This window comes from Mobula birostris, chromosome 6 (assembly GCF_030028105.1).
Source record: "Mobula birostris isolate sMobBir1 chromosome 6, sMobBir1.hap1, whole genome shotgun sequence".
NCBI lineage: Eukaryota > Metazoa > Chordata > Chondrichthyes > Myliobatiformes > Myliobatidae > Mobula > Mobula birostris.
In genome coordinates, this window is record NC_092375.1 from 19,624,559 (window position 1) to 19,640,082 (window position 15,524).

Here is a 15,524-nt window from a genome sequence, read left to right on the forward strand (position 1 = left end):
GAAATATGCACTTACTTATAGAAATCCAAAACGTTTCAATCCCCAGTAAATCAGACGTGCCTTATAATAGACAGAAAATATATAACAGCATGATTGCTTGGAATATTATACACTAAATTGCAATCTTTGATCAATACAGTCCCATGTTATGCATGAAAGTACTTTTTTAATATTTCATGAATAAATTGGTCCACCATTCTCTTGGATGTCTGCAAGCTATAAAGGTGGTCATACAGCATCATCCAATCCAGAGTTCAAATAAGAATAATAAAATATCATAATAAAAAAGACTCTTGACTGACTTGCAGTAGTCCTGTGGCTCCTGTACAATAACATGCCATGATTATTAGGATTAGAAACTCCTTGGATAATATTGTTTGCTGTTCCTTTCCAGAATATGAAATTGATCGTTCCTTCTTTCTGCGTATGAAATGTGTTCTGGCCAAAAGAAATGCAGGTTTGACTTGTGGTGGTTACAAGGTAAGAAAATGTAAATAAGAAGTTAAAGCGGATACACATTAGCAATATATAAAAATACTGTGGTCGAGATTATAATTCTTCCTCTGGGAGATACCCCACTGCTTGCTCGATTATGATGACAACATAGCACTCTTTTCCACGGATACCAGTAAGAAAACTTATTTCAAGAAATTGTATTATTTCTTCTCATTAACACCACATTAGTTGTACAATATTTTCCAGTTACAATATCTTCATAAGCTTTGTAAAGTGCCCCTAATTTAACAAAATATCCCAAAGTGACAGCGAAAATTTAAAATGGAACCACATATTAGGCAATCTTGGAGAAAGCTGGATTTTAGAACATAGAACATAGATTATTAAAACACAGTACAGGCCCTTTCAGACCACAATGTTGTGTCAACCTTTCAACTTTCTCTAAGATCGATCTAACCTTTCCCTCTTACATAGTCCTCCATTTTTCTATTATCTAAGGATCAAGGATCAAGGATCAACATTATTCACCATACATATTACAAGCGAGAGAAAATCTGTGGGCGCTCGAAATCCAAGCAACGCACACAAAATGCTGTAGGAACTCAGCAGGCCAGGCAGCACATATGGAAAAAAAGTACAGTTGATGTTTTGGGCCGAAACCCTTCAACAGGACTGGAGAATAAAAGCTGAGGAGTAGGTTTAAAAGGTGGGGGGAGGGGAGAGCAAAATGCCAGGTGATAGGTAAAACTTGGAGGGGGAGGGATGAAGCAAAGAGATAGGAAGTTGATCGGTGAAAGAGACAGAAGGGCATGGAAGAAAGAAAAAAGGGGGGAGGGCACAATGGGCAGGCAAGGAAATAATGGGAGAGAAGGGCAAGAGGACAAGGGGATAGGAAATGGTGAAGGGGGAGGGCAAGCATTACGCATCTTTCCCCCCCTCCACGTTTCGCCAAGCATCTACGCTCCATCTGCCACAACAACAAGCAGGATCTCCCAGTGGCCACCCATTTTAATTCCACTTCCCATTCCCATTCCGATATGTCCAAACGTGGACGCCTCCACTGTCGGGATATGGCCACACTTAGGTTGGAGGAACAACACCTTATATTCTGTTTGGGTAGCCTCCAACCTGATGGCATGAACACTGATTTCTCAAACTTCCAGTAATGCCTCCCTTCCCCCTTCACTATTTCTTATCCAATTGTCCCTCTCTCATGTTATCTCCTTGCCCACCCATCGCCTCCCTCTGGTGCTCCTCCCCCACTTTTTCTTTCTCCCATGGCCTTCTGTCTCTTTCACCAATCACCTTCCTAGCTCTTTACTTCATCCCTCCCCCTCCAGGTTTCACCTGCTGCCTGGCGTCTCCCCTCCCTTCTCCGCACCTATCAAATATACTCCTCAGCTTTTTATCTCCAGTTCTGCCAAAGGGTCCTGGCCCAAAACATCAACTGCACTTTTTTCCATAGATGCTGTTTAGCCTGCTAAGTTCCTCCAGCATTTTGTGTGTGTTGCTCACCATTCACATTTACATGCTTAATATCAGATATGACTTTCTAAGAGTTTCATAAATATCCCTAATGTATCCCCCTCACCACTCCTGGCAGGGTGTTCCACCCTATTTCTGTGTTAAAAAGACTTACCTCTGATTCCCTCCGTGCCCCACCCCAAAACTTTCCTCTAATCACCTTAAAGTTATGCTTTCTCATATCAGCCATTTCTGCACTGGGAAAGAAATATCCTCTTGGTCTATGTCTCCAATATTCTTGTACACCTCTACCAACTCAACTCTCAGTTTCATTCGCTTCAGAGGGAAAAGCCCTAGCTCACTCAAGCTATCCTCATAAGATACACTCTCTAATCCAGCTAGCACCCTGGTAAATCTCCTCTGCACCCTTTCTAAAGCTTCCACACCTTTCTCATAATGGGTAATCAGAATTGAATACAATATTCCATGTGTGATCTAACTGGGAAATGTCATAGAGAGGTTCAGAGAAGAGCTCCTAAGCCAATTACTTTGTCAATTGAATGCTTAGCTACCATTGCAAATTAATAAGAATATTGATTAATTAAAATTAATTAATTGTTTAGATGAATGTTTATTATTGTAAGCATAAACTGATGGAAATCTCCAGTTGCTACATTCTTTGGTGGTGTTCTGAGTTATATAGGACAGAAGTGCTTAGGTTTTATACTTCCAGGGTACCAGTGAATTTTGTTATTATCTAAACTATAGAAGCGTATTCCTGATCCTTGTTCTTTCAAAGATCAAAGTAAATTTACTATCGGAGTACATATATGTCACCACATACAATTCATTTTCTTGCAGGCATACTTACTAAATCCAAGAACCGTAACAGAATTAATGAAAGACCGCACCCAGCAGTGTGGACAAACAACCAGTGTGCAAAAGACAACAAACTGTGCAAATATAAAAGAATAAATCATAATAATGATTAAATAAGCAATAAATATCAAGGACATGAGATGAAGAGTCATTGAAAGTGAGGACATGGGTTGTGGGAACATTTACGTGATGGAGCAAGTGAAGCTAAGTGAAGTTATCCCCTCTGGTTCAGGAGCCTGATGGTTCAGGGGTAATTACTGTTCCTGAATCTTGTGGTGTGAGTCCTGAAGTTCCTGTACCTTCTTCCTGATAGCAGCAGTGAGAAGAGAGCATGAACTAGGTGTTAGAGTCCCTGATGATGGATGCTGCTTTCCTGTGACCATGTACCATGTAGATGAGCTCAATAGTAGGGAGGGCTTTTCCATGACAGACTGGGCCATATCCATTACTTTTTGCAGGATTTTCCATTCAAGGGTACTGGCATTTCCATACCAGGCCATAATGCAACCAGTCAATATACTCTCCACCACACATCTATAGAAATTTGTCAAAGTTTTAGATGTTGTGCCACATCTTCTCAAACTTCTATGGAAGTAGAGGCTTTGCCGTACTTTCTTTGTAATTACACTTACCAGAAGACCGAGTAACAGCACCATTGAATGTAAAGTTTCTGACTCTAGATGAGGGGTGGCTTATGGACCTCCAGTTTTCTCCTCCTGAGGATAATAATAGGATCCTTGTTCTCGCTGACTTTGAGTGAGAGGTTGTTATTGTGGCACCTCTCAGCCAGATTTTCAATCCCCCTCCTATATGCTGATTTGTCAGCACCCTGCTGGAATGTAAGGATACGTGTGGATAAATCTGTGCCAGTCTGAGAGGTCCCTGCAGTCAAATAAACTGCAAAATCCTTTGGCAATGTAGGATTGATGACACCACTGTGGCTATTCCTCAGCAAAATTATGCTTTTTCAGTAAAATGAGTGAAAATCAGAAAAAAAAAATCATTTCTCCTTTGCATCAAATCAACTATGAATCATCAATAGTTGTACCAATCATGAATGATAAGTTATAGGAGCAGAATTAGGCATTGCTGTGCATGAACCATCTTTCCTCATCCATGTGATAGATGTCCATAAGACCATAAGACACTAAGACATAGGAGCAGAACTAGCCATTCAGCCCATTAAGTCTACCCTGCCATTCCATCATGGCTGCTTTATTTTCCCCCTCAACTCCATTCAACTGCCTTCTCCCCATAACCTTTGATGCCCTGACTTATCAAGAACATATCAATCGCCAGTTTAAATACACCCAATGACCCTACCAAGAGTCAAAGCACAAGGGTCTGACTCCAGCCAACATAGCTCTCTGGGTCACTTAAACCATGCAAGCCTCTAAATGCTACAAAAAGATTGTAGTCCTCTTGATGGATCTATCTATCGATCTATTATTTATTTATTTATTAATTATCTCTCTATAATTCACTTATAGCATATCTTTTATTTTCACAATTTGTCTTCTTTTGCACCTTGGTTGTTTTTCTCTCTTTACGTCTATATTGTTTTTTTATGAATCCTATTGGATTTCTTTATTTTCTTGTAAATGTCTGCAAGAAAATTAATCTCATGGTAGTGTATGGTGACATATCTGTACTTTCATAATAAATTTACTTTGACTTTGACTGTGACCTTAGATCAGTTAACTCATCAAAGGTCCGTGATGGGATCTGCTCCCTTTGTTGATCTCCAGAATTTGGCTATGAATTAGGAAGTGCATTAAACAACAGAGCCAACAGGAAGCTTGGATGGTTTCCCTTATAAGTAGCATTAGACGGCAATTCAGGCAAGTAATGATGACTAAATTGAGACTATCTGCCAACTTGAATTGTGTTCATACCACACCATGTGCTATATGCTTTGACTTCCTATTACAAAGAGGTTTCTGTATTTTATTTGATTATTCTAATTTCAAGCTTTCATGAAATTGAATTTTCCAAGGTCTGCATTCCAACCATAGCTGGAGGGTGGAATCTGGAAAAACAAGTCAGTCAGGAAGTGTGATCAACATGACAGGCACTTCAGGAACTGTTGCAGGGCATGCAGTTCAAGTGCTGTATTAGCCCCTCATCGGCAGCAAAAAAGGGAGAATAACAAGATTTTCCAAAACCTTAAAATAATCCACAACAAATTAACACGAGAAGGCACAGTAGCACAGTGGCTAGCACAATAAATTTATAGCGGCAGCTCAAAGACCAGTGTTTGATTCCTGTCACGGTCTGTAAGGAGTTTGTACGTTCTCTTCGTGACTTCCAAGTGCTCCAGTTTCCTTCCACATTCCAAAGGTATTGGTTTAGGGTTAGATAGTTGTGGGCATCCTATACTGGCACCAGAAACATGACAACACTTGATTTGATGCAAACACATCTCTGTATGTTTCAATGTACACGTGACAAATAAAGCTGATCTTATTTTGGGCGGCACGGTAGCACTGCAGTTAGCAGTGCCGCTGTCTGTAAGGACTTTGTATGTTCTCCCCGTGATCAGATGGGTTTCATCCAAGTCCTCACACATTTCAAAGTTATGTGGGTTACTAATCTAATCGGTTACTTGGTTAGCGCGGGCTCGTTGGACCGTGCTGTCTCTAAATAAACGATTGAGAGCAATTCTTGTGGAAGTGCTCTCCGAGAGGCGTAGGGAGAAAAATGGAGAGGGGTGAGGAAGGGGATGGTGGTGCATGACATTGCGTGAAGTTGGATAGGTGTCCGTCAGTGACAGGGTTTAATTTGCCAAGAAATCAAAAAATTCCATTGAGATCATTTGGTTAACGTGTCATCTGTTCCAAAAACCATCACAACACACTTATAAATCATCACAGCAAAGACTTATGAAGTATAGAAAATCATGAGAAAGAATTAATATCATTGATAATAATAAGAGGCACAGACTCAGTGGACAGACCATTCTTTTTCCCAGGGTGGAAATGGCTAATACGAAGGGGCATAATTTTTAGGTGATTGGAGGGAGGTAGAGGAGGGGTGCCTGAGATAGGCTTTTAATCAGAGAGTGGTGGGTGTTTGGAATGCACTGCCAGAGAGGTGTAGAGACCCAAAGATTAGGGACAATTAAGAGGCACATGGATGATACAAAATTAGAGGGCAATGCAGGAGGGAAGGGTGAGACTGATCCTGGAATGGGTTAAAAGGTCAGCACAATATCTTGGGCAGAAGAGCCTGTACTGTGCTGTACTGTTCTATGTTCTTCCATTGATTGTACAAAACGTTAAATGTAAATAAAATAATAACCAAAGTTCAAAGTTCAAAATAAATTTACTATCAAACTGCACATATGTCACCATATACAACCCTGAGATTTATTTTATTGTTGAGGCACTCAAATAAACATAAATAAATCCAATAACCATATTGGAATCTATGAAAGACTGCACCAAGACGGCGAACAACCAATGTGCAGAAGACAACAAATTCTGAAAATACAAGAAGAATGCAATAGTCCGAAAGTTGCTAGCAATTGACAAATGAGCTTGCTTGCCTAAGCCCGTACCTCAGGTTTTACCAGCTTGAGCTGAGAAAAAATAAATAATAGTAATACTATAAATACAAACCTGTTCTAGTTTTAAACAGAATACCACAAATTACATTATGACTGATCAGTTACTACAGATAGGACAATCCATAATAACTGTCCAGATATAATAATACAGGGTAAACCAGGGGTCCCCAACCCTTTTTGCACCGCGGACCAGTTTAATATTGACAATATTCTTGCAGACCGGCCGAGGAGGGGTGGGGGGGGGTGGCGGGAGCACGGTGTTCAAGTAGGGTTGTCAACTTTCTCACTCCCAAATAAGGGACAAAAGTAGCAGTCAAATACGGGACACTTGTGCTTACCCCAAGAAAGACTACCATGACCATGAAGCCTTGAACGGGCACCTGTGTGCGCATACGTGTACATGCTGATTTTTTTCTACAAATCAGTTTTGGCTTAATCTTCCCGAGTTTGTTAAGTGAAACTACACTGTACATACATTATTTCTACTTTATATAGGCTGTGTATTTATCATATCATTCCTGCTTTTACTATATGTTAGTATTATTTTAGGTTTTATGTGTTATTTGGTACGATTTGGTAGGTTTTTTTTTGGATCTGGGAACGCTGAAAAATTTTCCACATATAAATTAATGGTAATTGTTCTTCGCCTGACGCTATTTCGGCTTAAGTTACGAACGGTTTCATAGGAACGCTCTACCTTAGCGGGGGAAATACAGGACAAGGGCGATCCCATATGGGACAAACCAAATTAGCCCAATATACGGGATGTCCCGGCTAATACGGGACAGTTGGCAACCCTATGTTCAAGTTCAACAGTGCATGACAGGGAATGAGGAAAGGTGCAGCTGACTCTTATCGTTCCATATCACCAAATCATATCATTTCCTCGCAGCCCAGTAGCAAATGCTTTGCGGCCCGGTGGTTGGGGACCATTGGGGTAAAAGAGCAAGAACAACTTATTTAATAGATATAGCTGTTCCAAACGCACATAACTTACAGAAATCATTAAGAGAAAAACTCCAGAAATATGCTGAATTAGAAAAGGAAATTGAAAGACTTTAGAACATGAACAGGGTATATTTACATTGTCCTGACTGTAATATCTACAACTGGTATCATCCCAAAGGCACTACATAATAACATTAAACAATTTGGGCTAAACAGTAATAACTATGTAAATCTTCAGAAAGACACAATGCTAAAGACCTCTAGAATCGTCCGAAAGTTCCCAGCAATTGACAAGTGAGCTTGCTTGGTTACCCTCGTACCTCAGGTTTTACCAATTTGAGCTAAGAAAAAATTAATAATAATAATAATAAATAAATAAATAAGCAACAGATATCAAGAACATGAGATGAAGAGTCCTTGAAAGTGAGTTGATAAATTGTGGGAACGGTTCAATGATAGGGCAAGTGAAATTGAGTGAAGGTTCAGGGGCCTGATGGTAGAGGGCTAATAACTGCTCCTGAGCCTGGTGGTGGGAGTGCTGAAGCTCCTGCACCTTCTTCCTGGTGGCAGCAGCAAGAAGAGGGCATGACTGAAGTGGTGGGGATCCCTGCTGATGGATGCTGCTTTCCTGTGACAATGCTCGTGCAGACGTGCGCAGTGGTGGGGAGGGCTCTACTAGTGATGGGCCTGCCCATATCCACACATTTTGTAGGATTTTCCATTCAAGGGCGTTACCATACAATGTAATTCCTTTAAAGTTAATTATATTTTACAACATTGCTGAGAGTGCCAAGACATTACAGAAATATGGAACCAAACTACCTTCCAAGAAAAAAAAATGGGAATTTTGTTCTGATCTCATGGGAAAATTCCAAAGTGGCTATTTATTACTGCACTCTACATTATCGATTCTTATTGAGCTGCTGTCCTTGGCGTGACATTTCTTCAGAAGCTTAGGAGCCGTCATTCAACAGACAACATTCAATCATCTGTCCATAGTTATCCAAACATCCTGTAATCACATTCTAAATCATAGGTTTATCCAAGGTCCTATTTAAAGACCCAGCTTAGATTTTTTTGGTGTGCATTTCCCTCTTTTAATTTTCATATTGACTTCTTTCCTGATCAATAGAGTGATTTCATTCTTTGTGGGAGTATGGACCAAAGTTTCTCCACTAATAAAAGCACAATCATCATGATAACAAGGCATGTGTGTTCTTGGTATTCCTACCATTTCCACTACAGACCAACGTGACATGGATGGCAAACACATTACATTGCCTTCTTTCCATAATGCATTGTCAGGAGGCTTTAACACCGGTGCCCAAGAACAAAACAGCTTATAGAAAGTTCTCTGGCAGACGTCTGCCAGGGAAAGCAGGATCTCCCAGTGGCCACACATTTTAATTCCACATCCCATTCCCATTCTGACATGTCTATCCACGGCCTCCTCTACTGTAAAGATGAAGCCATACTCAGGTTGGAGGAACAACACCTTATATTCCGTCTGGGTAGCCTCCAACCTGATGGCATGAACATTGACTTCTCTAACTTCTGCTAACGCCCCACCTTCCCCTCGTACCCCATCCGTTATTTATTTTTATACATACATTCTTTCTCTCACTCTCCTTTTTCTCCCTCTGTCCCTCTGACTATACACCTTGCCCATCCTCTGGGCTTTCCCCCCTCCTCCTTTTCTTTCTCCCTAGGCCTCCTGTCCCATGATCCTCTCATATCCTTTTTGCCAATCAATTGTCCAGCTCTTGGCTCCATCCCTCCCCCTCCTGTCTTCTCCTATCATTTTGGATTTCCCCCTCCCCCTCCCACTTTCAAATCTCTTACTAGCTCTTCCTTCAGTTAGTCCTGACGAAGGGTCTCGGCCTGAAACGTCAACTGTACCTCTTCCTACAGATGCTGCCTGGCCTGCTGCGTTCACCAGCAACTTTGATGTGTGTTGCTTATAAAAAGTGGTGGATACAGCACAGCTCATCACAGGAAAAGCTCTCCCCGACTTTGAGCACACCTGCAAGGAGTGCTGCCGTCATCCGGGCCATGCTCTGTTTTTGCTGCTACCATTGGGTAGGAGGTAAAGGAGCCTTAGGTCCCACACCACCAGGTTTAGGAACAATTATTACCCGTCAACCACCAAGCTCCTGAATCAGCATGTGGAGAACTTCACTCACCACAATACTGAGCTGATCAGTAAACACAACCTATGGACTGACTTTCAAGGACTCTACAACTCACGTTCTCTGTATTATTTATTTACTTATCTTTTTGCACATTGGTTGCTTGTTAGTCTTTGTGTGTAGTTTTTCATTGATTCTATTTTATTTATTTGTACCAATGCCTGCAGGAAAATAAATCTCAGGGTATTATTTGGTAGCATATGCGTATTTCGTTACTTTGAACTTTGACTTGCCCTCCTTTAGAAAATCCCTGTACTGAAAATATTGTCAGGCATTAATATAAACAGAACTTGACTGCTTAGCATTATTTAACGAAGTTTCTACTCTGAGATTTTTGAAAGAAATGGATCGATTTTAAAATTTAATTTTTCTGTACATTTAGATAGTTGCACTCTGCATAGTTCAGCATCTCATCTTCCTCCTCTGTAGGTGATCCACTGCAGTGGGTATTTGAAAATCCGCCAGTATGTGTTTGACGTATCTCTGTATGATGGCTGTTACCAGATTGTGGGACTGGTGGCTGTGGGACACTCACTGCCGCCCAGCGCCATCACTGAAATCAAACTTCATAGCAACATGTTCATGTTCAGAGCCAGTCTAGACCTCAAGCTCATATTCTTAGACTCAAGGTAAGAACCTTAATCTGATAAAGGCAAGTAAGAGTTAGGACGATTTAAATTCTTTATTGGTTAAAATTCTAAGGGCAGTATGTCTAAGGCAGGGGCTCCCAGCCTTTTTTAAGCCATGGACCTTTACTATTAACCAAGGTGTCTGTGAAACCCAGGTTGGAAAACCCTGGTCTAAGGCTTAAGCATCTCATTCCTTTTACTTACGAGGATGCATTTTGTGGGGAAACATCAGGAACACGCAGGTCGATGGGGACAGGTAGATTAAATATTTGGCATGGACTAGATGGGCCAAAAGGCCTGTTTCTGAGCTGTAGTGCTCCATGACTCTAGTTTACTGAGTTATTCTGGTTTAGCTCCTGGGTGGCAATGCATCAGAGATAGTGTTTGATATAAGGAGAATTGCAAATTAAAGAGAACACTTATAAAACACTCCAAAACAATGTAACAACACACTCTCTTGGCCATCCTGTCTGCTGCTGCTAGACTCCAGACGGACTACTAAATCAGAACACCCAAAAGTAGATACAACTTTCTAACCACTGGTCTGCTTTGGCTAATATTACCTTCCCACTTTTTAAACTGTACTTCCCAGTATATAAAGTCCAGGCTCCCATGGACAATGTTTTATCTCAACTGATTGCTCCTTATGTCATTTCAATCAACTTACAATTTTTTTCTACTCTGTGCAGAGTTGCAGAGTTAACTGGATTCGAGCCCCAGGACCTGATAGAGAAGACGTTGTACCATCATGTGCATGGATGTGACGTTTTCCACTTAAGATATGCCCATCACCTCTGTGAGTAACCAGCCTTTCATTTGAAATTATACCCATTCCAGAACAATTTGCACAGGTCAATTATTATACATAGATAACATTAACACCTTGCTAGCTGATTTTAATCCATTGTGTTCCTCTTAGTTTATAACATATAGGTCTATACTTTCAAATGATCAGTTGTTGGAATAAGCATGACATGGTTTTAACTTCCAAACATCAAAAACATCTGATGTTGGAAATCTGAAATAAGAACAAAACTGCTGTTGGTCAGGCAGCATCTGTGGAATGAAACACAAAGTCTGAAGACACTTCATCCGAAATGGGTCACTGGATCTTTACACTCACACAGTTTCCCTTTCTAGAGGTGCTGTCTGATGTGCTGAGTGCTTGTCAGACTTTATTTTAACTAATGGACGTGGTCAGTCTGAGTGAGGTGGGATGCAGGATGAGATGGATGTGCTAGCAGAACTTTGCCTTCTGTCAAAAGATGTATTTGAATTTAACAGCTCTTGACATTCAACAGCATTTCATCAAGCCAAAGCAAATAATTAAGATTTATACTCCTTGTACTGCCTCAATAAACACGTGTGATGAAATCATCTGTACGGATGACATACAAAATAAAGAACGTAGGAAGACCATAAGACATAAGAGAAGAATTAGGCTATTCAGACCATCAAGTCTGCTCTGCCATTCTATCATGGCTGATCCCAGATCCCACTCAACCCCACACACCTGCCTTCTTCCCATGTCCTTTGGTGCCCTGACCGATCAGGGAATGATCAACTTCCACCTTAAATACATGCACGGACTTGGCCTCCACCGCAGTCTGTGGCAGAATATTCCAGAGATTTACTACTCTCTGGCTAGAAAAATTCCTCCTCACCTCTGTTCTAAAGGATCACCCCTCAATTTTGAGGCTGTGCCCTGTAGTTCTGGATAATCCCACCATAAGAAACATCATCTCCACATCTACCCTATCTAGTCCTTTCAACATTTGTTAGGTTTCAATGAGATTCCCCTTGCATTCTTATAAACTTCAGTGAGTACAGGCCCAAAGCTGCCAAAAGTTCCTCATGAACCTCCTTTGGACTTACTGCCATGACAACACATCCTTTCTGAGATATGGGTCCTAAAAATGTCAACAATACTCCAAGTGCGGCCTGACCAGTGTCTTATAAAGCTTCGGCATTATCTCCTTGCTTTTATATTTTATTCCCCTTGAAATAAATACCAACATTGCATTTGCCTTCTTTACCACAGACTCAATCTGTAAATTAACCTTCTGGGAGCCTTGCACAAGGACTCCACTGATGTTTGAACCTTCTCTACATTTAGATAACAGTCTACACTAATGTTCCTTTCACCAAAATGCATTATCATACATTTCCCATCACTGTATTCTATCTGAACACAAGAAATTCTGCAGATGCTGGAAATCCAGAGTAGCGCACACAAAATACTGGAGGAACTCAGCAGATCAGGCAGCAACTATGGAAAGAAATAAAGAGTCGACGTTTTGGGCCAAGACCCTTCATCAGGACTGGAGTCAACTCGAAACAGTGACTATTCATTGCATTCTATAAATGCTGCCTGACCTGCTGAGTTCCTTCAACATGCTGTGTCTGTTACAAAGTACATGAGACAATCATCAACCAGTTACCAACCAATCAAAGTGCAGAGAAACTGTTGGAAATAATAAAAAATATAAAAATTAACCACCCTGACTATTGCTCCCTGATTATGTATCCTGTAAACCCCATTGAAGCCAAGAATGAAACCAAGAAGGTCTTGAGTCTAATGCTAGGTCTGAACATTCAAACTAGACCAAACCCTGCCACTGGACATCCCTGGAGTGGCAAAATGTAAACCTTAATCATTCACTAACTTCAATGATTGGGGGGAGGGGAGGTTAGGGCAGTATAATGGTATAGCTCATAGAGCTGCTGCCACACAGGTCTAGCAACCTGGGTTCAAACCCTGTGCTGTCAGTGTAGCGCATTCTCATGAACTTGTGGGTGTTTGCTTGCATCCACCATTTCCTCCTATTACTGAACGATGTGTGGGTTGGTAGGTTAACAAGCTATTGTAGTTTGTGCTAGTGAGTCGGTGAGTGTTTGTATCTAGGAGAAGTTTAGGAGGAGTTGAACAGAATGTGAGGAGAGTAAATGGGGATTAGCGTAGGAGTAATGTAGCTGGGTGCTCGATGGTGAGCGTCAACTCGGTGGGCCGAAGGGATGGTTTCCGTACTGTATAACACGATGGCTCAATTTCACCACATGTGGAGATCCAAAACTTCCATTTCAGTGGCTAAACCACAGCTAAATAGGGCATAATCCTGTCCAGTGAGTTAAGGAATTCCACAAGCTGGAGATTTGAAAAGATCTATTAGAGAAGTAATAAAAGTAACTAAACTTTTAGGAGGAGGAACAGTACCTTAAAATAATTGATATCCTTATAATGGGAGAATGTCACTTTGGTTATTGGCCCTGATATGCAGGTGAGTACCAGTGCCCAGCTGCACCCACTCTCTCCTAAAGATTAAAGATTAGCTTTATTTGTCACACATAGGAGCTAATTACATTTCCTTTGGTTGAGACATATCTCAAACCCGCCACCCAAATGTAATGCAGCATTAGTGAAGTCTGCAAAGTTTTAATGATTTGAAGTGATAAAAGTTGTTAAATAAAATGAAGTAAATGTTCTTTCTGAATTAATTTGGAAGTGCTGGTCAAAGGGCAAGTCACAACGAAGTACTACAGGCTGCTGTCCAAACATGGAGGATGGGTGTGGGTTCAGAGCTACGCCACCATTGTGCACAATAGCCGTTCCTCAAGACCCCACTGCATTGTCAGCGTCAATTATGTTCTCACGTAAGTAAATGTGTACAGTGTGCTGATCTGCACGTCTGAACTAACATCCAGTAATTTGTAAGAATGCAAGAAAATCTAGAATTAGCCCACCAAGTTCATTCCAGCACATTATTCCTCACCTTAAAAATATGCAACAAGCAAAAGGATGATGAATGAAAAAAACGAGGGCTAACTTTCAAGAAGGAGTTGAATACACTCTAATAATAAAAGTAAAACATTGCAGGCTTATGCACAATAGTGAAGTAATAGGTCTAATTGAATTTCTCAAAGAGTCAACTAAGATAAATTGGGCCTTGCTGCCCATCATTTCTGCTCATGCCCCTCATCCTCTTTCTCCCATTTTCCACTATCATCTCCTATCAGATTCCTTCTTCTTCAGCCCTTTACCTATTTCACCTACCAGCTTCTTATTTCATGTCTTTCTCCCACCCACCCATCTCCCCTCTCACCAGGTTTCACCAATCACCTGCCAACTTGCTGTCCTTCCCCTGCACCCCATCTTTTTATTCTGGCTTCTTCCCCCTTCCTTTCCTGTCCTGATGAAGGGTCTCGGACTGAAATGTCTACTGTTTATTCCGCTCCATTGATGCTGACTGATCTGTTGAGTTCTTCCAGCATCTTGTGTGTATTGCTCTGAACTTCCAGCATCTGCAGAATCATTTGTGTTTAAAATTGGGCTGTACACTCAGTGGCCACTTTATTAGGTACACCTGTACAGTTGCTCATAAATGAAAATATCTAATCAGTCAATCAGGTGGCATCAACTCAATGCACAAAAGCATGCAAACATAGTCAAGAGGTTCAGCCATTGTTCAGATCAAACATCAGAATAGGGAAGAAATGTGCCTTAAATGACTTTGATTGTGAAGTGGTTGTTGATGCCAGATAGTGCGGCTTGAGTATCTCAGAAACTGCTGATCTCCTGGGATCTTCACGTACAACAGTCTAGAGCCTACAGAGAATGTTGCGAAAAACAAATAAAAGATCCAATGAGTGGTAGTTCTGGGAGAAAATTCATTGTGTTAATGAGAGAGGTCAAAAGAGAATGGCCAGAATGGTTCAAGCTGACAGGAAGGCAACAGTAACTCAAATAACCACGTGTTACAACAGTGGTGAGCAGAAGAGCATCTCTGAATGAACAACACGCCAAACCTTGAAGTGGATGGGCTACAGCAGCAGAAGACCACAAACATACACTCAGTGGCCATTATGTTAGGTACAGGAGGTACCTGGTTAAACTGACTATTGAATCAATATTTGCTTTCTCTGCTGTGGACAGAATTACTGCTTTAGCTGAATTGGCGAAGTTTCAAAATATGACAGAAGTGCCTTGTGCTTCAGTAGTCCCACAGCAAATGCCCCAGAGATCCCATTCCCACCATTCACAAAGCCCATTGTATAAACCTATTTCTCAAAATTCTCCTTCCTCACACAAATCCATCCTTTAGAAACAACCCCCCACCCACCCCAAACCACCCTTCCTCCTTCCCAAAACCCTGTCTCTCTCAGCTAGGTCAAACCACAAGGGGATAGGCTAAGACACAGCAGCAGATAAGGACAGATATAGACACAAGAAATTCTGCAGATGCTGGAATTCCGGAGCAACACACACAAATTGCTGGAGGAACTCAGTAGGTCAGGCAGCATTTATGGAGGGGAATAAACAGTTGACACTTTGGTCCAAAAACCTTCGAGTCCTGATGTAGCATCTCAACCTAAAGTATCGACTGTTTATTCTCC

The 15,524-nt window shown here is 41.2% G+C and overlaps 1 protein-coding gene across 8 annotated transcripts in view; it reads left to right on the plus strand.

The window, feature by feature from the left end:
* The window catches only part of LOC140198837 (single-minded homolog 2), an 87,760-nt gene that overhangs the window by 48,133 nt on the left and 24,103 nt on the right, over nucleotides 1-15,524 (plus strand). For all 8 annotated transcript variants that reach the window (XR_011886271.1, XM_072259951.1, XM_072259949.1 and 5 more), the window contains 4 exons: nucleotides 395-480; nucleotides 9,934-10,133; nucleotides 10,823-10,929; nucleotides 13,637-13,784. Coding sequence is in view for 7 of the 8 variants with exons in the window: in XM_072259951.1 (XP_072116052.1) it covers nucleotides 395-480; nucleotides 9,934-10,133; nucleotides 10,823-10,929; nucleotides 13,637-13,784 (541 nt within the window). In the remaining variant the exon portion in view is untranslated. The remainder of the gene's footprint in view (nucleotides 1-394; nucleotides 481-9,933; nucleotides 10,134-10,822; nucleotides 10,930-13,636; nucleotides 13,785-15,524) is intronic.